This window comes from Passer montanus, unplaced genomic scaffold (assembly GCF_014805655.1).
Source record: "Passer montanus isolate IOZ18808 unplaced genomic scaffold, ASM1480565v1 scaffold66, whole genome shotgun sequence".
In the NCBI taxonomy this organism is placed as follows: Eukaryota; Metazoa; Chordata; class Aves; order Passeriformes; family Passeridae; genus Passer; species Passer montanus.
Window position 1 is genome coordinate 254,268 of NW_024371704.1, and position 22,099 is coordinate 276,366.

At 43.9% G+C, this 22,099-nt stretch overlaps 1 protein-coding gene across 17 annotated transcripts in view; it reads left to right on the forward strand.

Annotated features, from left to right (window-relative positions):
- The window catches only part of LRRFIP1 (LRR binding FLII interacting protein 1), a 103,356-nt gene that overhangs the window by 61,371 nt on the left and 19,886 nt on the right, over nucleotides 1-22,099 (forward strand). For 7 of the 17 annotated variants that reach the window (XM_039728716.1, XM_039728702.1, XM_039728709.1 and 4 more), the window contains 7 exons: nucleotides 2,936-2,992; nucleotides 5,798-5,878; nucleotides 7,933-7,998; nucleotides 10,777-10,854; nucleotides 19,006-19,038; nucleotides 19,938-20,063; nucleotides 20,574-20,645. In XM_039728716.1, coding sequence (XP_039584650.1) covers nucleotides 2,936-2,992; nucleotides 5,798-5,878; nucleotides 7,933-7,998; nucleotides 10,777-10,854; nucleotides 19,006-19,038; nucleotides 19,938-20,063; nucleotides 20,574-20,645 — 513 coding nt within the window. The remainder of the gene's footprint in view (nucleotides 1-2,935; nucleotides 2,993-5,797; nucleotides 5,879-7,932; nucleotides 7,999-10,776; nucleotides 10,855-19,005; nucleotides 19,039-19,937; nucleotides 20,064-20,573; nucleotides 20,646-22,099) is intronic. The other 10 variants (XM_039728714.1, XM_039728719.1, XM_039728715.1 and 7 more) reach the window with 7 other exon arrangements.

Below are 22,099 nucleotides of genomic sequence, written 5' to 3' on the forward strand. Positions count from 1 at the left end.
GCAAAGAGGACACTGATGCCTCAGGTTTTAGCTTTTATATTTTTCACATTCTGTGCTGCTCTAGTGTGTGGGTCTGGGCTTCATATGAGGGCATGGTGAGCTCTTTTCACAGAGTAGGGAGACAAAACAATTCCTTCTCTAGCTGGGGACCAAGGACAAATGATCCAGATCTCAGGCCCAAGAGTATAAACAACATGGACTGAAGAGAGAAAAACAAGAAGGATGGGACTTCATAGGCTAAAGCTGTAATTGGACAATTAACATCCAATATGGAAATAGAACTTATAAAAGTGAGAGACCCCGTGACCAGTTGTCCATTTTGTGACCATTTTGGTTTATGTTGGGTGCAGCCCTGGCTGGGCTCTTGTGCTGCCCAAGGTGGATCCATTGAGGCCTCCTAATAAATCCCTACTTTATTCTTTAGCTCATCACAGGTGGAGGCTGGGCTGGGGTTCTTTGCTACACTGGAAATGAGCAGAGAATTTTTCTGAGGGCTGGAAGTTGGCTGTGGAATTGAGAAAGCCTGAGGTAGCAGCACGAGCCACAGCCCGAGGTAAAAAAAACATTGCAAATAGGAATGGACAGTGAAGTGGTTTCCTTTTTGTGTCAAAAGCAAGAAGAAACTGCAGAGAGAAATAGGGTCACTGAAGGGAGAAAAGTAAAACTGAGTCATTTCAGCCTCTCTAGTATGCAGTTTTATTTGTTCCAGTTTTCATGAGGGTCAGATGCTTTGCATGTAAACGAAGCCTAGAACAAAGGTCAGCGAGGTCTGATAAAACTGACCCTGCTCTCCAAGAGCTGCCTGGAGCATTTGCCTTCAAAAATATGCACTGGAGAGGTTTCTGGAGAGGATGGGTCAGAGGGGCAGGGGAAATGGCCTCAGCTCTGGGGCTTCAGGCTCAGATCTGGGAGACGCAGGGCAAATGAGGCAGATTCCTTGAGAAGGGCCTGAACTGCAAAGTGATAACCAGTTACCCTGGGCTTGTGGAAAATTCATCAAGCCAATTCAGCTGGAGGTCCTAAGCAGGGTAATTATTCCAGGGCATAGAGGATGTTACTGTAAATTGACTGTAAGGCTGTCTCTGCGTGACACTGAGTGAAACCTTGGGCCAGATCTCGTTCTTGTAAAAGGAATGTACAGTTGGAAAATAACTTTGTTAGAGAACAGGACAGCTGGGATCCTTCTCAGCTGCTCTGTTCCCAGCTGAGACAGCATCATCTGGGGCTTTTAAGGAGGGAAAAGCAGTTCCTTAGGAGTCTGTGTTGCCTGGCTGGCTAAGTGCAGGGAGTGAAGGCAGTTTCATACAAGGTTAGAGTGAAAATACTGATGATAAACAGGAGACAACTTGTCAAAATGGAATAACAGTAAAAACAAATGGGGAATACCACATGTGGGAAAAATGAAGGTACCATTACAAAGTAATAGGATGGTTCAGATAGTGATCTGAGGTTACATTTAGTCAATATTGCACAGCTGAAAAAGGCGAACAAGCCCTCAGTGTAGCAATAAAAGGGGTGGTGGAGGTAATTGGTCTGCACAGAGCGTTGCCTTCAGCTGCTGGAGATCCATTTTAACCATTCTTAAGTGTTAGAGAAATTCAAGGAGCTTGGAAAAAACCAAACAAAAAACAAAAAACAACCTGGTAAAAACTGGAAAGAAGCCAAGCTGTGTGAGAAGGCTACAGCAGTATTTCAAATCAGTTCTTGAATAAAAGAAACTTGGATGTTTGCCTTCCATTTGGGGTGATAGTATTGCATTTCAATAGAGAATCTAAGCTTTTCCCAGAAGTAGCTTTCCCAGCTTGGCTCTGAACTGGTTTCTAAGTTAATTTGTTTAATTTTTCATGCAAGCTGCTGTATGGTAGATGATAAATATTTCTCTTGGAAATTGATTCAGATTGGTTCCAGTGGATTTTCATTTTGGGAACTCATTAAAACATGGACTTCAAAACTTAATTTTAATAGAAATTCTAATTAAATTTCCACCAAACCCCCACCTCAAATACACAGAGTGCTTCCTTGTTTTCAGTGTTAAACCAGGGCTCGTTGTGAGGTGATACCAGCACAGTGAATTGCTGGGGAAACCTGAGCTTTTAATGCTGTCCATTGAGGAGACTTTTGGGTCTGTCCTCCTTCACCACGCCATTCCCAGACTCAGGACTGGGTCACTGATTGTTTCCTTTTATTCCCAGCACTGCTGCCATAGGGATTTGAAGCACCTCACCTTGTTTATGGAGCAGTCCTTCTGGACTTGTTTGTTTTCCCTCCTTTGAGGGAAAACATCTTCCTGACACCAGGGAGGACAGCTGAGCCCACCCAAATCTCCTACTATCCCCCAGACTGCTGCAGAATCCTGGGGTGTGGCAGATGGCCACTGTCTGGGTTTAATTCTGATGCTCAAAATCAAAAAGAAGGGAATTTACACAGCACAGCATGTTTGCTGAGGCGGATTTCTCAAATAGAATTAATGCCTCTACTACAGTTTGCTGCTTTTTAGGTGTTTAGCTGCCTGAGGTACAAATAGCTATAGTGATATATGCCCTTTATTTTAGTCTCTGATCTCCTTTTTGTCCCCATTTTGTGCCCTATTCCCATCACAGAGTGTTTGAATATAGAATAATGTTTGAATATAGTAATAATAGGGGAGGCAAAAAAGAAAAAAAGAAAGGGGGGGATCAAAAAGGGCAAGCAGGAGTATCCTTGACATTTCTGGCTGTTCTGGAGGCAGTGACACAAATGTTCGTGTCCTCATGTTTGAAACCATGACCCACTCGTGCACTGCTCCTGTTCCTGGTGTATCTTTGAAAAGTTCTCTCTCTGCCTTTGCTTTTCATGAGTGATGACATTTGCTTAAAAGTTCCCTTTGGGAATGTCAATTTTTCTTCTCTCCTTTTTTGTCTTTCCTTTATTTTTTCCCCCTTTCCTTCTATAACAGACCAATGGTTATGAGGAAGACGTGTATGGATCATCCCAGAGTAGAAAATCTAGCAGGGTTAGTAGATTATTTCTATTGCTATAAAATTCTATCACTCCATTTAATGGGATTAAAGCTAATTAGCAAATTCTTTTTGGCAGTGAAGCAGGTTTTACCTGTCTTGCATGTTGTGGGTTTGGAGTTTGTCAGGCATTGGAGGTGCAGCAAGAAGCTGTCTGGGAAATAAAAAATCAAAAATCAGGCCCTGAGTGGGGAGTCTCAGAAATTGGTACAGAAAGATCTTGGGAGCCAGAACTGCTTTAACTTGTAAACAAAACTGGGTAAAAATTACATTGTGGCAGCACTGGCAGGGAGGATTTCCACATGCTGGAAACAGAATGAGTGCTTTTCAACCTCTGCAAGGTGTTCATGCTGTGCTCTAGTACAGAATCTCCTCGTTTAGTCCATGCCTTGAGATTTGCATGGTTAAAATGGACTTTGGCTTTTGAATTTTCCCCAAATGCCTGTTGTTTATTTGAAGTTTGCTTAACTAAAATGCCTTTGGTTTGGTTTTTTTGTTGGTTTTTTTTCCTTTATAAACCATATCCTAGGGTTTCTGGAAACGCCTACAGAGCTGAAGAGCCGGTGCAAGTGTTCCCACTTAACTACTTAACATTGATGGACTTTTATTTCTAGTCCAAAAAAGCTTAATTATTAACTCAATTGTGAGGATGCAGGTCACAATGTTCCCTCCCGTTCCAGCACAACAAGTGTTGTGTGTCAATTACAGCAACTCCTGGCCCTGCTTTGTTAAATGTTGGGGATTGTGCAAATGATTTTAAGGGGTTGTCCAAGCACAGCCTGGGGGCAGAGGGAGAACTGTTTGGGGTTTGGGGTTTTTTTTCCCCTTTATTTTAACAAAGCCAGACAAAAGCTCAGAGCCTGTTGATCTTTGTGCTATCAGGGCTTCTAAAGAAATTTAGTGGTATGCAGCCTAAAGCTCAGTGTTTAGGCCAAAAGTAAACTCTTTTAAGCCTCCATTTGTCCAAGTGTTTGAGCAATAACACGCTGAACATGAGAGGGAGTTCAGGGGGTTACTTTGTAGGCATGAAGTTAAGCAGGAGCCTGGATAAACAGTGAAACCTGATATTTCACGTCCATCTAAAATTGTTGCTGCCATATAATTTAGCTGGCATTATGTGGATAAGAGACAATGAAATACTGTTGCTTGAGCTGCTGAAAAAACAGCCTGTCCTGTTGCTGGCACTCTTGCTGGCCCATTTGAGGAGTTCAAGGAGCTTTATTCTGTAGCACTGGTGATAAATGATGTTCTTACTCTTCACTGACATACTCCAGTGCTCCAAGGACTGCAGGGAGAGCAAAATATCTGCAAGTCACCCAGGGAGAAGAGGTTGTTTGGTTTCCATTTAAATAATTTAAAATCATGCTGGAATTAGCATCTGCAGAGTGGGGGTTTAGTCTGAGTAGGGCTTAATTACAGCAACATCGTTAGTTCCTTGTAGTTCTGTTGCTGTTTGGTTTAATCATTAATTAGGAGGGGGAGGAAAGTTTGGGGTAACTCAGAATAGCTGAAACTTCAAACCAAATTGATGCCAGCCTGGCTGGCACTCACTTTTTAGGAATATTCTCTCCAAAAAGCCCAAGCTGAATCCTAAAGATTGTCAAAGTGACAAGGAAAAATGAAAAAGAGGAAAATTCTTCAGGACAGCAGGGAAATGATGAATGAACCTGCTGGCAATGGCTGTTTCCAAAATAGGTGTCCAGTTTTAAGTCGCAGAATGGACTGATCTCCATGTGCACACTGCACTTGCAGTGTCATGCCTTGATCCCTTAAATATGATTAATGCCATGTGCCAAACAGTTCACGTGCAGATTGCAAACTCTAAGCAGGAATTAAAGTAATTTCTTAAAGTTCAGGTTTCCTTTCAGTCAAAGCCTTATGGTACAGGCATTGTTTGGGGGGTTTTGGTTTGTGGCTGGTTGTTTCTTGGGTTAGGTTTTTTTTGAAGTTGGACAATGATTTGCCCTCAGCCTGTACCTGTGGTTATTGTGTCAGATCTAAATTTCTGTTTGCTCGCAGTGACAGAATAAAGAAAACAAACTTCTGTAATTTTCCACAGATCTCCCTCCTTTGTGAGGAAGTTAACACCTCCGTGGACCACAGTGGCCAGGCAAGGATGAGTTAGGGTTTGTGAGGTGCTGACTTCTGAAAGCAGAGAGCCTTGGCTGTCTAGACCCCCTTGAGAAGTGTTTGGAGAGGAAAGGTGTCAGGGAATAGGTGTGAAAGGAGAGCTCTGAGGAGGTGAAGGTGTGAGATCTTTCAGAACAAGCCTTCTCATTAAGATCCCCTAAGTGGACCAAAAGTGCAGGGATGACTGGATGCAAGGCAGAAAGCAGGGAGAGAAGGTGTTGAATTTAAGGAAGGTGTTCAATGTACACAGTCTCACTTCTTAGAGGAGTTTTCTCCCCACTCAGTCCTGACGTATCTGACAGTGGGCTGCTCACACTTCCTGCTGGGCACAGCCAGCAGTTTTGGTCCCTGGCTTTGCTCTCCATCTCCCAGCATCTCAGCTTCTTCTGGGGGTGTAGCTTACAGGACACAAACTCCTCAGGATGTCAGGAGGAGGCTGATCAGCTCTCTGACCAGTGCATTTTTCCAGTGTTTCAAAGGTCCCACAATTTTCACACATCCTCACAGCTTTAATGCAGTTCTCTCTTCTTTTTGCATCTGTGACCACTTTGACTGCTTTGCAGTTTGTATTGACTTAATTTACTTTTTGCTTCCTATTTAAAGGAATAAAGAATGAAACTGAGTTCTCAAGGAGTTTGTTCTTTTTTTTTTTCCTTTGTTTATTAATGCAGGCTTCCTACTACTCTGACCTGGGTCTCCCCAACAGCAGCTATGCTTCCACATCTCAACTTTCTTCCCAAAATGGAAATTGGGTCTGTTGCCCTCTGGTTTCACCTGGCCTGGACTTAGTTTGGATAATACAACCTCTTGTTCTTAGGAATCAATTCAAACCAATTGTCAAGAGTCTCTGTAGCTCTTTTTAGTGAAACTTAAAAAAAAAGCTCCAAACAAATCCGACCTTTTAAGATTGGAATGAGTAATGGAAAACTGTTTTCAAATGAGCACAGTCAGTTTTCCTTTGCTACTCCTCCCTTTCCTTGTCTGCCATTGGCCTGGAGAGATAAGGGAAATCTTAATTACCTGCAGTTCTCTATTTGAGGCAGCTCCTCTGCCTAGCGTGTCGGTCTGGTGAGCTTGAGAAAATCCAGTCTGCATTACACAAAATTACAGGGAAGCAATTCCCAGAGTGCTGGGAGAACGTCAGTGGAGCTGTGAGACCCCTGGGAGGTTGCATTGTCCCCTGTGTGTGGCAGAGCTGGGTGCCAGCAAGGCTCCAGCAGGGCTCCAGGTCCTGCCTGGGGACACAGCACGGGATGTGGATGGGGCACTGGCAGCAGGACCTGGCCTCAAGCCCTGGGCTGGGGATCACTGCTGGAGTGTCTCTAGCACCCAGCTCTGCCAGACACAGAGTGCTCTGGCTTTGTTTAAGTTCTGCATTTTTTGGGGGGATGGTTACTAACACTTGTTTCAGGCTGATCTGACTGAAACACTTCTAATTTTTTGTTGAATTAGTTAGGTTTTCTATGCATTTGTGAATAATGAAATGCACAGGAGATGATCTTACAGCTGTGTGAAACACTAACAGTGTGTGCTTTGAAGCACTTCTGTGTAGCTCTTTTTCTGGCTTTGGTTGAAGTGAGGAGAAACCCCAGTTCTGGCTCCTGTACACAAATGTGTGGGAGACAATAACAGCTTAACAACCTAAAATTAAATTTTCTGTTTTGCTTTTGCATACTGTCTGTGTCCTCCCTTCCTGTAGGAAATGCACGTGCCTGCTTGGTATTCTCAGTCTTTGGGAGCAGGGATCTAATGCTTTCATGGTGCACATGACTAATATTCTCTGTACTGGGTTTCCTTCTGTTGTCGTGTAGTGATCCTAATCTCTCACCAAGAGGGTTCATTCTGCTGTAGGCTCCTTTTTTTTTCCTGTTGAACTGACTGTGCCAAAACAAAAAGTGTTGTGCTTGTCTCCCCCAGCCCTCCCTGCTGTACAGCGATGCCCTGCCCGCCAGGAGTTACAGGGTTTGTTGTGCTGATGCTCTGGACACCCACACCAGAGCCACTCACCCCCAGCCATGCACATCTTGTCCCCTGCCTCTGTCTGTAATTCCCCTTGGGTGCCTTTGTCTCAGCCCCTGGTGTCCCATCCATCTGAATGCCACCTGTGTGATGCTGTTTGTGCACTCCTGGATTTGCTGGCCCTTCCTTTTAATTCCTGTTGGGATTGTGCTCATGGGGTTGTGATGCTGCCAGGGAATTGTCTTCCTCAGTGTCTCTCCAGGAGCAGGACAGAGAGGCAACATCAATTCTTGCTGGTTGCTCAACAACTAACAGAAATCTGTCCGCAAATTATTTTTTTTTAGACAAATTCCTGCCTTCTTGTTTAAAATGAGCTTGTCAGAATTTTTTCTCAAAGCTTAAAGGTAGAGTTTCCTACTCGCCTTGCATTTCCTGAGCCATATATCTCTGTGGTAAACCGGAGTCTGTCTTAAAATATAATAATTCTTCATTTATTAATTTACTAAACTGGCTGGTGAGTGAAGCTCATCAGGTGGTAAGTGAAGCTCATCACTGCCAGCACCAGCAGTGCAGGTGAAACAGATGGGATCAGTGTAAGAATTGATGTAGCCATTCCACGGCTAGGCAGTGAAACCATTAAATTAAAGCTGAACTGCAGCCCTGGGAGAAGGGCTGGTGCCGCATCTCGGGGCTGTGTGGGATCCTGCACGCCGGCTCTCCTGGGCTCTTCCCTTGCATGCTGCCTGTGCCTGCAGCCAGGAGCTGTCCCCGTCCTTGCCCTGGGTGAGTGTGTGCCCGTGCAGGCCGGGCCGTGCTGTGCTGTGCTGACTCTGTGTTCTCATTGTAGGCCTCTGTGTACGAGGAGAGCGTTTACAGCGGGAGCCGCCGCTATAGTGCCCCCAGCTCCCGCGCTGTAAGAGCTTTTCTGCTTTTCCTGCTCTGTCTGTGGCCTTTGCCGGGCTGGGGAGCCTTCAGCTGGGCTGTGTGGCATCTGTAGGCAGCAGGAGTGGGAGCACCACGAGCTGCCATGAGGCAGTGATCAATGGGAGCTCGTCCCTCTGTGGGACAGGGGATCCGCTTCTGCCGCGCGCTCGGTTTGCAGATAAAACGCCTTGGAAAGGCCATACATGAAATCCTTTGCCCTCCCTGAGACTTAATTCTTCCTGTCAGAACTGAGAAAAATACAAGTTTAAAACGTAATCAGCCATAAGCAGTGTGAAGTAAATGATTTTTGGGAATATATGGGTTGCTTGGTTTTGTTTCTTGGATTTATAGTCAAATGTGTTTTACATTTATATATGTGACAGTGCTTCCAAAATGTGTGTTCTTGAGAGTGGAGGGCTCTCTCATGGATAGGGAGCAACAATATAAGGAATGACCCTGTAAATTGTTTATTTTCAAAAAAGAAACTCCAGGGGTTGCTTTACAGATTAAAAGGCAGAAAATGCCTTCATATCTCCTCTGTGAGCGTTTGGGCCATCTGCTGCTGTTGTGTCCACCTGGGGAAAAAAAAATAAATAAAAAAAGCCAATCTCTTTAGATTTCTCAGTCCTCCTCTGTGGGCCCACTGCTCATTCTGCCTCTCATCCCTGAACCCAACCAACCAAGAAAACCCCAGCAAACAAATAACCACCATCTAAGGCCCTAAGAGTGAAAAGCCTCGAGACAGAGCACTGATGTTAACTTCAAACATCACATTTTTATTAGCTTGGAGGAGGAAACACTTTCAGGAATGCTTACTGAGCTCTTGTTAGTCCTTCAAGAGCTGTGCCATCCTCTTGCCACCCCACTGATTCACATCATTTACAGCAAACCTGTCAGCCCAAAACCTGTTTTCATGTCTTTTATGGGCTGTCAGTGGCATGAGGACTAAAACCCTCCATCCCCATCCCACCCTGAGCCACCCACAGGTATTTATTTCTGTGTAACCCAGCCTTTCCAGTTCCTGGAGTAATGAGAGAGTTGGAGCAGGAGGGGTTTGCCTCAGGGGCAGCGACCTTGTCACAACACCTGTGGTTGTTTTGATGCCTCTGAACCTTGCAGCACTTTTAACCTGGAGAGGGAGTGTCACCTGGGGTGGCTGTTCCCAAAAAATGTTTTTGGAACAGCAGGTGGATGCAGGAGCTGAGGCTGAAAGTGGCTTTGCTTGGTCACAGCCACTTCCACAGCCAGCCCTGCAGTGCACAGGGAGCAGCTCTGGAATAAATAGGGCCTGGAAACATTAATATGGGACTCATCAGTAGTTACAACTTTTTCCCTGTCACACACAAAATTTCAGATTTCTTCTAAATCCTTCTTTTATTAAGCATAAAACACTGCAGTGACCAAACAAAATCTGTATTTTTACTTCAGTGCTTTTTGCCTTTAATTTAGGAATTATTGTGTGACTGACAATGGTTGGAAAGAGTTTTATACTGTGCATATGAAATGAAGATCGGGTGCACAAAGCCAGTGTAGGACACAGAGTCCCACAGTGGTTGGGGTTGGAAGGGACATTAAAGGCCACCTGGGCAGGGTCAACTTCCACTCTCCCAGGCTGCTCCAAGCCCTGTCCAGCACTGACCATCCCAGGATGGAATGCCTGGAAGCATTCAAGCCCCAGCTGCTCTGCACCCCCTGTGCCAGGCCCTCCCTCGGGGTGCTCCGAGGGCCCTGCCCTGCCCGAGGGCTGTGCCCCTTGCACGGGATGTTTTGTGGGCAGTGCCTGACCCTGTGCTTGTGCTCTGGCTGGGGTTATTTCCAGCTTACCCTCTCACCAGTCATTAGTGCTGCAAGCTTAATTTGCAGGTGATGCTGTGTTGCTGTGACTAATGATGATGGAGCAGCATCATTAGTCACAGCATCACCAAAGTTTAATTTGCAGGTGATGCTGTGCTGCTGTGTTGCTGTGACTAATGATGATGGAGCAGCATCATTAGTCACAGCATCACCAAAGTGCAATAATTCTTCAGATTTCTGTGTGTTTGTATCTGAGAAACAGTCCTAATCACCTCTGAAATAAGCTCATTATTTCCAGGGTAAGTTTTAGTTCTGTTTCCCTGATGCTTTAAACTTTTATTTCCCTGCTCCATTTCTACTGCATTAAAACCTCTGGAAATAAAATAGAATGGACACATTCCTTGTCCTTTTCAGCAACCAGCCAGCCCTGTCCTGCATCTCTCCTTAGATGTTTCCTTTAAAATAAAAGCTACAAGACTTTCCTTGGCAGGAGATGAGGACTGCAGGTACTGGAAAACCAGGAGAGAGACTCAGTCTCTGAGCTGGGATCAGTTATTACTTTAATCCACTCACAGATGGATGTTTCTTCCTTTCATTTTATATGTGCACAATGGGAACATGGGAAAGTGATTCACCAGAGAGCCTCAGAGCTCTTGGAAAGTAGTAGGATGGAGGCTTTTGTAGAGAAACTGAATTGTTTGCTTGTCACTGGTACCTGAAGAGATATAAATACATTATTAGTATTCTAAGAATTGAGTCAAAACTCTACTTGAACTGCCAGTGGAATTACTGCTTGCCTTAATTTTCAAATTAACAATGCTCTGTTTTTCACTGCTTTTCCTTTGTCCAGCTGCATGTAACCAATTCTTTAACTAATTTCAGATGTGATGCTGTACATCCTCTCCTGCTTCCCTTGCCAGTTCTAATGGCTTTCTCTTTTCTCTGCCTGCTGTTCCTGGTTTTCCTGCTGCAGCCTTCCGAGTACAGCTGCTACCTTGGTTCGGGATCTCGGGCATCCTCCAGAGCCAGCTCTGCTCGGGCCAGTCCAGTGGTGAGCTCCTCTATTTCTCTTTGCCCCTCAGCTCTTTCATTCCTCTCTCCTTCAAGGTCTTTTTTTTGTACACTGTCCCTCCTGAGTTTCTTAGGGTGTTAATTGGACCTTCTGGGCAGTGCTTAAGACAAAGAAACCAGAGGGGAAATTGCAAAACTGATGTGATTTCTCTGCAGATGCATGTTTTTACAACAGAAAGTGCACTTGGGACTCTCATAACAATGCTGTGTTTGCTTTAAATGGAGAAAAAAAGCCCAGCAAGGTTATTGTGGAAAAGACTGGGATGTTGCTTGGAGTGCTGTGTCTCCTTTGGGGAGCAGGGAACCCTAAATCTTCCTGCAGCAGTCATGCAGTTCAGTTTCTCTCCAATGAGCAGTATTTTGGTGCAGAGCTGCAGGGCTTTCCAGAGGTTGGATTTGAGCATCTTTGTGGGACTGCAGAGTGCCAGGCACTGCAGACATTAGCATGGTGAAGTGCTAGAGGAGTAAAGAGCACCCAGCACAAACCAGGGCTGAGCAATGCTCAAGTGCTAATGATGCTTCAGGTTTTAGCTTTTTAGTTTTCACATTCTGTGCTGCTTTAGTGTGTGGGTCTGGGCTTCATATTAGGGCATGGTGAGCTCTCTGCACAGAGAAGGCAGACAAAACAATTCCTTCTCTAGCTGGGGACCAAGGACAAATGATCCAAATCTCAGGCCCAAGAGCACAAACCACATGGACTGAAGAGAGAAAAACAAGAAAGATGGGACTTCATAGGCGAAAGCTGTAATTGGACAATTAACCTCCAATATGGAAATAGAACTTATAAAAGTGAGAGACCCTGTGACCAGTTGTCCATTTTGTGACCATTTTGGTTTATGTTGGGTGCAGCCCTGGCTGGGCTCTTGCACTGCCCAAGGTGCATCCATTGAGGCCTTTTAATAAATCCCTGCTTTATTCTTTAGCTCTGTCCAGCCTCTGATCCAGGACAGCCTTCACAAGGCATCACTAAAGGCTTGGCCACCGTTGCTTTTAGGGGGTTTCTGTCTTTATTTTTAATGACACATTGTGCTTTCTCTCTGTGGCTGGTCCTCTCTGTGGCTGTTTCCAGCTCTGGGTATCTTTCTGATTTATTTCCAAGCATGGGGACAGCTGCTGAGTGCTCTAGGATGTCTGGTAGAGGAAATGTGCAGCTTACAGTAAACTAAAATATAACAACATTAATTTGCCACAGAGAGTGAGTTTTGGAGTCTGCCATTTGAAAACTGATGCAACAGAGCTGTGTGCTCTGAAGTTTTGGTGCTCCAAGGGTACATTCACTTTTTAAAATTATTAAAAAACAGAGGGATTTCCATTGGATACTGTATGGCAGCCGGTGAGCTATAAATAAATCAGTGTTTTAATTAGCTCCTGAACCTGAGTCCCTGAGCTATGAGTTCTTACTGAATATAACTTGTATTAGTAATACATCTTAAATGCCTTTGCAAAGTGAATTTCAATTACCCCCAAAGCAAAAACTAAGCAGAATAAACAGGAATTCCATTTCAGTTCTATGAGGGCAGTAAGAGCTGGGTACCCACACAGTGTAGCTGGTTGCCATCAGGTGTTTTCTGTGTGCCAACTGAGTCACTCCTGCAAGCTGCCTACGGGAATCACGGGGTGCTGGGAGGTGCAAGGGAGGTTTTGGGCTTTAAATTCCCTCCTTACACTTTGGCCTCCTGGTATGCAAGTGGCTGGAGATGCTGTGCTGAGTCAGCACCAAGCTGAGTCTGCTCTGCAGGGAGCCAGCAGGCACTCCTTAAATTACCTTTCTTTGCTTTAATTAGTGGTTTGTTGCCCGCTGTGAAGAGCTTCCCTTGTCTCTGTCACCTTGAAGAAGTGCAGAGTTGATGTCACAGTGAGTCCAGCTGATCCTGAAAGTTCTCATTGCTACACAGGGTCAATCCAGCAGCACCTTGTGATTATCATATTTTTTTTCCTGCATTAAACAGACATTGCTTTTCCTGGAGCTCAGAGGGAGGGATCACTTTTACTGACAACCTTCAAAGTCTTGTGGAGTTTTCAGTCAGGTACTTGAGAGCAGAGAATGATTCCATGGAACTTTCTAAATTAAAGCATACAATAGCTTGTCACTGCAGCTCTGAAATTTTTTTCTCAGAGTTTTGTTTCCCCCTCCTGAACACTGAGCAAAAAGCAGCAGTAGTTTTCCTGCAGTGCTTTCCCTGCTGTGCACAGCTTTGCTAGCTCGTGTTCTCATTTGTTGCCATGTTGGTAATACAGTCAAAGGCAGGAAGATATTTAAACACAATGTGTGAATATTTATCTTTGTAGCTATTTTAAGAATTCACTATATCTGAATGAAGTTTGCTGTTTGTTTATTTTTGTTTAACATTTTTCATGTTATCCCACTGGCAATTATCTGCTGTCCTTGCAGTTACTGTAGATATGCAAATATGTTGTTTAATATTAAACCATCCTCACATAAAGTACAGATCTTAACACTACTGAGAGCAAACATCAGATATTTCTGTACAGGTGGGCCTGAGCTCTCAGCATGTTTTGGCAGAGCTGGACTTTTAATATGAATTGCAGGAGTTTTGTTATTTTTCTTTTCTAAATCAAGAAGCTACTCGTGAAAAGCAATTATTTCTAAATCTAAAACAGGCTCGGGATGCAACAGTATTTGTCTGAGGGCTCTCTAAGGCAAAGCAGGCAAAACAAGAGGAGAGGGCAGGTTTTGCTATGCTGAGATGACGATGATGGTTCATCCTTCCTCTCCCTTCTTGTGGAGCCTCAGGCAGCAACACGAGCAGTGAGAGTTGAGCCTGAGCACACCCAGAGCTGTAGAATATCCAGAGCTGGAAGGGACCCACAGTGATCATCAGTCCAAGCCCTGCACAGGCATCCCAACAATCCCACCCTGTGCATCCCTGGGGGTGCTGTCCACTGGCAGCCTGGGGCTGTGCCCATTCCCTGAGGAGCCTGGGCAGTGCCCAGCACCCTCTGGGTGCAGAACCTTTCCCTGATCTCCAGCCTGACCCTGCCCTGACACAGCTCCAGCCATTCCCTGGGTTCTGTCCCTGTCACAGGGAGCAGAGACTGGAGCTGCCCAGGGGAGGAGGATGTCAGCCATGCTGAGCTCTGCCCTCACTCCCCTCTGCTCCAGCTGAACAAACCAGCTGCCCTCAGGTGCTCCCTGCAGCCCTTCCCTATCTTCTGTCCCTCCTTTGGAGGCTCTCTAACAGCTTTAGATCTTATCTAGAACTGCCCCCAGCACTGGAGCTGAGGCTGCCCCAGCCCAGAGCAGACTGAACAATCCCCTCCCTGGCCTGGCTGGCACTGCTGGGTGATCCCCCAGGACAGGGATGTCCCTCCTGGCTCCAGGCACTGCTGGCTCAGATCCAACTGGCCATGGACCAGGACTTCCAGATCCTGCTGCTCTGCAGGCTCTCACTCCCCAGTGTGTCCCTGCACCCAGTGCCCAGCTGTGAGCACCTTTGGTCACTGGCAGACACTTACTGTGCTCTCACCAGAAATAAAATGAAGACACTGACAGACTTAATTGTGGTGGAGGCACTTATGAAGCTTTGCCTTCTCTCTGCCTGCAGGTTTAGGGTAGGTTGTGTCCTAGCCCTGCCTCTGACAGTCTGGATGTGCTCTGGGCCCCTCTGGAGTGAGGATTTGCTGCAGTGCTAACTTGCATTTCTGGGACTGATAAGTTTGTTTAGGCGGTGACGTTCGGCATAGCACTCATTCCTGAGAGAGGATTCTTCTCACAAACCCTCCTCAGACCTGACAAATTTCAGCAGTGGTTTTCCCCTGCTGCCTTGGAAAGGCTTGTTGCTAATTGCTGCAGCTCAGGTGGCTCTCAGAGAAGCAGCAGGAATTCTTACTGCCTGCCCCAGCCCAGCTGATCAGACTGGTAAGATGGGGGTTGGAGGGGTTGTACTGACTGCAGCACCTCTTTTCTTCCTCTTAATTCCAGGGTTTGTAGCTACCATCCTGTGTTAAGCTCTAGCCTAACAATTTTTCTCTGCTGTGGGTTGGAGGGGTTGTACTGACTGCAGTACCTCTTTTCTTCCTCTTAATTCCAGGTTTGTAGCTACCATCCTGTGTTAAGCTCTAGCCTAACAATTTTTCTCTGCTGTGGGCCATATTTGCATTTCAAGCTGTGCTGTGCTGCTTTAAGGGCAGGAAATGATCTTAATTTGATTTGTCACCAAAAATCCCCCTTTCGTGAGGAAGTTGAGCTAAGTGTAAGATCTGAGCAGGGACAGCCACATACTGAACACTGAAGCTGTTCTGATTCCCAAGCATGGGACATGGCACAGGCAGAGCAATTCCAGGCTTCCCTTCCCTGGCCTTGTCCAGGAGCCTGGAAACTGGAAACTGTGCCTCAGTCCTGGTCTTTCACTGAATTCAAGATCCCTGTGCTCACAGTAGGTGTTTGGTTGGGTGCTCTGTGGCAGTGCTGCAGGAACTCATTTTGGACACTCCACTGGTGGCAGAGAGCTTCACCCTAAAAGGGTTAACCCTTTTAATCCATGGAAAACAGGCACTTTAGCCATATAAAGGCTTGTGGGGTGATCTTGCTCGTGTTATGTTTCCAGCTGTGGTGAGCTCTGATATTGCTGACATTTTTGTAATGTGGCTCTGGATTTATTCTGAAATTGCTGTCAGGAGAGGCTGAACTCTGATCCCACTGCACTTACTTTGCAGAGAGCAGCCAAAACAAAGATATGCGTGCTGGAGTTCCTCAGAAAATTACTTCCTTTTCCTGCTTTTTATGCACTGAAGTACAAATTGCCCAGTTGTTGGTGGACAGGAAGATAATCTGTGATTAGAGACAGACCCATACCCTTGTGCAAATGAGAAATGGTAGTGTTGTGTAAATTAAAGGTACCATTAGGTGAATCCCTGTTTAAATCTCCTTTTCTGGCAAGTATTCTGCCAGTCCTTTATGTTTGTGGATGGAAAAGTCCCAAAACCAGGATATTTTTATGAAGGGCTGTGTTAAATAGGCTGAAAAGAAATGCTGGGGACATGTGAAGGTGGAGAAGTTCTTTTCAGCCTATTTAACAATTGCAGTGTTCTTGATTGAATGCTAATACAGAAGCTAAGTGTTTGGGGCAAGAATTCTGTACTACTTCAAATAAACATAAACATTTCTCTCCTGACCTTCCTCTGTCTCATTTATTGCTGAATCAACTGCCAGAGGGCTTGGGGGGAACTGAGGGAAGGATGGAAACCTGGAGGTCCCTCTGGTGGCTGATTCCTTTAGGAAAAATTTATCCTTTTAAAGGGTACTGTGAATATATTAATCCAAACATGAGCACAATGAAAGCTGTATAAAATATTAATCTAAAGTAGGTTTCTCTCTTTGTACAAGACAGATTTTGGTGTATCTGTGCCCTGTAACCATAAAATTAAACACTGCTTATTTCAGCCTGGATTTTTGCTTAGAAAAGTGTCATGTAGCAGGAGGCATCTGTGTAATGTAAGGATGTTATTTTGGTGTGATGAACTGTCTTTTTTCGAAATTGATGGAGTTTTAAGTTTAATATTTAAATGAATTGTTAGGGGTAGTTACTGATTTTAAGGAGAAACTGCTCTGAGTATGGCATTCATGGCACTGAGTGGATGAAAGATGAAGATGAAATCTGGTTTGTTTCCTTAACCAGCCCAATTTTAGATGTTACTTAACAGCTTTCATTATTATAGATTATGCCCCATCAGAGTCATTATTTAAGACAGTTTTGCAATAAAGGTGTAGCAGGCTTCACAGGTGTGGTTAGGAGTGCTCTGAGTAGAAACACTCACTGTAGTCACGTCTCTCACCACATTGTCTTCAGCACTCCCCTCTGTAAATGCAAGCTTCTGTTTGACTCATGTGATGCATCATTAAAACAATATCAATGTTTTCTCCCTTCTTTATTTTCCTAAAAACTGGGTTTGCACTTTGTTCCAGAAAATAGAGGCCATTGTGCAAATGGCTGGAGGAAAATAAGTGTTTTGAGTTGTGCCCTGTAGGACAGATTTTGCAGAGGCTGCACACAGATTTCCAGAGGTACATGTGTGTGGACACACCAATCTTTTGTCACATGCCATTACTGACACTGCCACAGCTGTCTTGATAAACAACAACACAGTGTTTGGCCAGGCTAGAAGGCTGCCAAATCCAGCACTTGGAGCTGTCTGAAAGTAGGTTTCTCTCTTTGTACAAGACAGATTTTGGTGTATCTGTGCCCTGTAACCATAAAATTAAACACTGCTTATTTCAGCCTGGATTTTTGCTTAGGAAAGTGTCATGTAGCAGGAGACATCTGTGTAATGTAAAGATGTTATTTTGGTGTGAAGAACTGGCTTTTCTCGAAATTGATGGAGTTTTAAGTGTTAATATTTGAATGAATTGTCAGGGATAGTTACTGGTTTTGAGGAGAAACTGCTCTGAGTATGGCATTCATGGCACTGAGTGGATGAAAGATGAAGATGAAATCTGGTTTGTTTCCTTAACCAGCCCAATTTTAGATGTTACTTAACAGCTTTCATTATTATAGATTATGCCCCATCAGAGTCATTATTTAAGACAGTTTTGCAATAAAGGTGTAGCAGGCTTCACAGGTGTGGTTGTGAGTGCTCTGAGTAAAAACACTCACTGTAGTCACGTCTCTCACCACATTGTCTTCAACATTCCCCTCTGTAAATGCAAGCTTCTGTTTGACTCATGTGATGCATCATTAAAACAATATCAATGTTTTCTCCCTTCTTTATTTTCCTAAAAACTGGGTTTGCACTTTGTTCCAGAGAATAGAGGCCATTGTGCAAATGGCTGGAGGAAAATAAGTGTTTTGAGTTGTGCCCTGTAGGACAGATTTTGCAGAGGCTGCACACAGATTTCCAGAGGTACATGTGTGTGGACACACCAATCTTTTGTCACATGCCATTACTGACACTGCCACAGCTGTCTTGATAAACAACAACACAGTGTTTGGCCAGGCTAGAAGGCTGCCAAATCCAGCACTTGGAGCTGTCTGGCATGAAAATAAAAAGCTGTTTGCATGATTCAGTCCATCTTGTTCTTGGTCTGGGCTAAATTGTCTGCCTTCATTAATGACCCTCTCTTACTGCCTCCAAATTCAGAGATTTGAGGGGTTTTTCCCTAAATATTTTGCCTATTCAGTGTCTTTGCAAGTTTAGATCTAGTGCTTTAAGTCTGGCTTATTTTGCTTTGCAGCCTCAGACTTAAGTTTTCTTAATGCTAATTTATAGGGAATTTTAGCTGTGAGATGTCAGTGTGAAAAGCTGATTTGTAACAGGTACCTCACACTTATGAGATTTTTTTAATAGGGTTACATAGTAATATGAAGAATAACGAGTGAGATTATCCCCATATTGTTCTATATAATAAAAGAAAAAAGCTCCAAACAACTGTGCCAAATGTGTACTGATTAGGAAGAGATGTAGGCTTTGAGTGTGTTTTCAATGGAAATTACCAACTTAACCCCAATTATGCCCTGCCTTCCCCTGAATCAGGTCTGTCCTGATTGTTTTTCCATTAGTTTCTAAAACACTGTTCCCTTTGGCAATGAGGCTCTTCTTGGTCTGGGGAAGACATTAATTTTTCTAGGAGACTTTTGGGAAACCAACTAGACTGTGCTGAATGTCCAAAGAAGAATTCAGGTTTTGTTGAGTTCTGCTGAGTTTGTAATTTCATTCAGTCCTTTTTACACTTAGTTCCATTTTAGATGGAGATGTTCTCTAACTTTTAAACTTTTTAGCTGTCTGCATCCATGGTAATTTTCTGTCCTCCTAAATGCTGCTTTCTCACTGTTTGGGTTCTTCTAGACTAGTTTTGGTACAGGATCTCTCTTTAAATTAGTAAATTGCTGTGAAATACTGAAACCCTAAAAGAGCCATTTATTTATACTTTGGAGTGATCCCTGATTTTTGATTTAAGTGTCAGTTTTGTAGTCTAGGATCTTTGCTTGAATTTGCAGTTGCTTGTCTTTAGAGGGGGGTATTAACCACAGGTTTGAAGCTTTAGATTTCAAGTCTAACTTGGTACCTTGTTTTTTGGGACGGGGAGGATGTGGTGGCATTTCTGGTATATTACTGCTTTCTCTTACCCTTTATTGCTTCTATTAATGATTCCTCCTCAATCTCTTTTTTACAGATTGAGGAAAGGCCAGAAAAGGACTTTGAGAAGGTAAGAAAGATCTTATCAATTATTCTGATAATAGTGTTTGTTCATTCATTTCAGTGGGTACAGCTTGCCATGAGTGCACAGAAATCCCCTCTAAAATCCATTGTGAGGCAAAAATTTGAATTTCTGGAGCCTTCTGCTACAGCATTTTTGAAGATGAGAATAGTGTTTGTTCATTCTTTTCGATGGTTACAGCTTGCCATGAGTGCACAGAAATCTCCTATAAAATGCATTGTGAGGAAAAATTTGAATTTCTGGAGCCTTCTGCTACAGCATTTTTGAAGATGAACTTTTCAGCCCCTCCTTACTCAATGTTAAGTAGCTGACCTTCAACAGCAGTTGGCTGAAACTGCTTTAGGCTGAGCCACACAAACACTGTGTGTGTTTGTTAGATCTTAGTAATGAGACTCGAGTTATTTATGTAAAAATAAATAAATCATCATAATAAAAGAGGAGGCTACTACATTAACCCTGAGTACAGTCAAACAGCTCATGTGGCCACTGCTGCAGAGTAAATAAATATTCAGAAAGGAGAGGAGCTTCCAAAGCTTCCACAGAATGTATTATTACAAGTTTTGAAAATGTCTGGCAGGCTGATACTAGCCCCTAAAGACTTTCTCCAATTAAGAATTAACAGTTAGAAGCTAAATTATGCAAACTCCTATTGCAGTATTATTTAAATACTTCTGATCTGCCTGTTCTCATTAGTTTCCCTTGTTAAATCTTGATTTTGATTTTTTACTTCTTGGAAAGTTTGATTTTAATCAAAAGCGCATAATTTAGAACTGCGAGAATTGGTGTAATGTGTGTATAAAGAAAAAAAAAAGAAAAGGGAAAAGCTACAAACCCATAATTTATGTGGAAAAGAAAGTTCTGAGCAGTTTATGTGTGTGTGATTGTAGGGAGCACGAACTGTCTCAAGTTTATCAGCAGCTACCTTGGCTTCTCTGGGAGGGACATCTTCACGGAGAGGCAGTGGGGACACGTCCATCTCAGCTGACACAGAGGCATCCATCAGGGAAATCAAGGTGAGGGATGCTTAACCCAGAAGAAATTAGGGAATATCCTTCAGGCTCCTTCCCCAGGAAGGAGCTGGGGCAGTGAATCGGGTGCTGGAAGGAGAAGCTTTGCTGGAGATGTCTCCCAGATGGGACCGGTTGTAAAAGGCACCTCCCAGCCTGAAGCAGGGAATGGGAGGAGGGTGGAGATGGCACACTGCACTCCTGGAGAGCAGAGGAGAGAGCCTGGGACAGAGGGTGACCATCACTGAAGGGACAGAGGAGGGCTGGCATTGCCAGAGCCTTTGAACCTGCGCCTCGTCCTTAACGCTGAAGATTCTGTTTTTTCCAGCCAAGAGAAGCAGAATTAGCCCAAACTCCTGACCATGAAATCTGGTTGTCTGGCAAGGCCTCAGCTTAGGGTCAGAGCCCTTAAGGTGTGTGGGAGAGGTGTTGGGAGCAGCACCTTGAGCACTGCTTGTCCCTCCCAGCTGCACCCTGCCCTGTGGTGTCACTGACCTTTCTCGCCGTCTCCCCCAGGACATCTATGAGTTAAAGGACCAGATTCAGGATGTAGAAGGCAAATACATGCAGGGGCTGAAAGAGCTGAAGGTACTGGTGTGTGAGCATTAACCCTGGCCCCAGTGTGAGCCCAGAGCTGCCCTTGCATGCTGTTCTCCTGGGAACTGTGTGCAGTGTCTCATTAACTGGCAAACTGTTCTGACTGGGGGGGTTGTGGTGAGAAATCCTTCCAACCAGCCCTGAAAGGCTGCTGGTTGCTACTGCACCTTGTCTTTGCTGGTTTGAGGAGGTCCTTGTTTTGCTAGCAAATTAAAATTATTTGGGGTTTTTTCCTAATCCATGAAACCTTCCAGTAGTGGGAGATGAACTAGAACTCATCTCCTACAGTACTAAAATATGAGTTTAGAACCTTGTCTGGTTTTATTTTTATAATGTGAGGTGTCATTTTGGTTTCATCTTTAGATGGCAGAAGACACCCTTAAACAATTCTTGCCACAAAACTCCATTTATCAAAGCCTATTACATGAAGAAGGAATGCAGAAGCTCTTACTGCTTCCATGAAGCCATAAATGTATTTTGTTTATGAATACAACAACCAGCTTGTACATCCATGTACTACCCACCTCCTAAGTGAGCAGTGACACGAGCTGTGGCTTTTTGGAAAAGGCAAATAGATAAATTCAACATTTGCCAGCATTAATTGCTGATTTTGTCATCAGCTTAGGCTGACTGATGAAGGTGTTGCCATCTTAAGTGAGTTTTCAATGGAAACAGACATTTTGTAGAAACAAAATGTATTTTGTTTATAAATACAACATAAATACAACAACCAACATGTGCCTCTGTGTTTCACCCACCTCCTAAGTTAGCAGTGACATGAGCTGTGGCTTTTTGGAAAAGGCAAATAGATAAATTCAACATTTGCCAGCATTAATTGCTGATTTTGTCATCAGCTCAGGCTGACTGATGAAGGTGTTGCCATCTTAAGTGAGTTTTCAATGGAAACAGAGTAGTTAGGCCCTTTTTTGGTAAAATTTGGGTTTTCTTCTGGTCACTGAGTAGCAGATAGAGCAAAATAATCACACTGCATAAAAATGTTTCGATCCATGTCCCTTAGACTGCCTTTTGGGGTGATTTGGACTTAATCTGCACTGTTTGATGCTAAGACACCAAAATGTGGCATGCTGAAGGAGTGGAGCAGAACTTCCTTAACTTCTTCCTTGCATATACTTCCTTTCCAGCTCTTTTCTGAGCTTTCTAAATCCTGGTGGCTTTCCTGTGCTTGGTATTTCTCATCTGGAGCTGGAAAGTGCCCCAAAACACAGTTAAGCATTTGGAACTGGACAAATTCGTGTCCTAAAAGACAAATTATCTCATTTGCTAATATAAATGTCAATTAAACTGATTTAGTCTTTGCCACTGTCATCCTTAGTTCTATTGTCAGCTGAAAAAGGAAGTATATGAAACTCACCCATACTTCAGTTGAAATAATTAAAATTACACAAGTAATAATTAAAATTATACAAGTTCCAAAAGAAATTGTT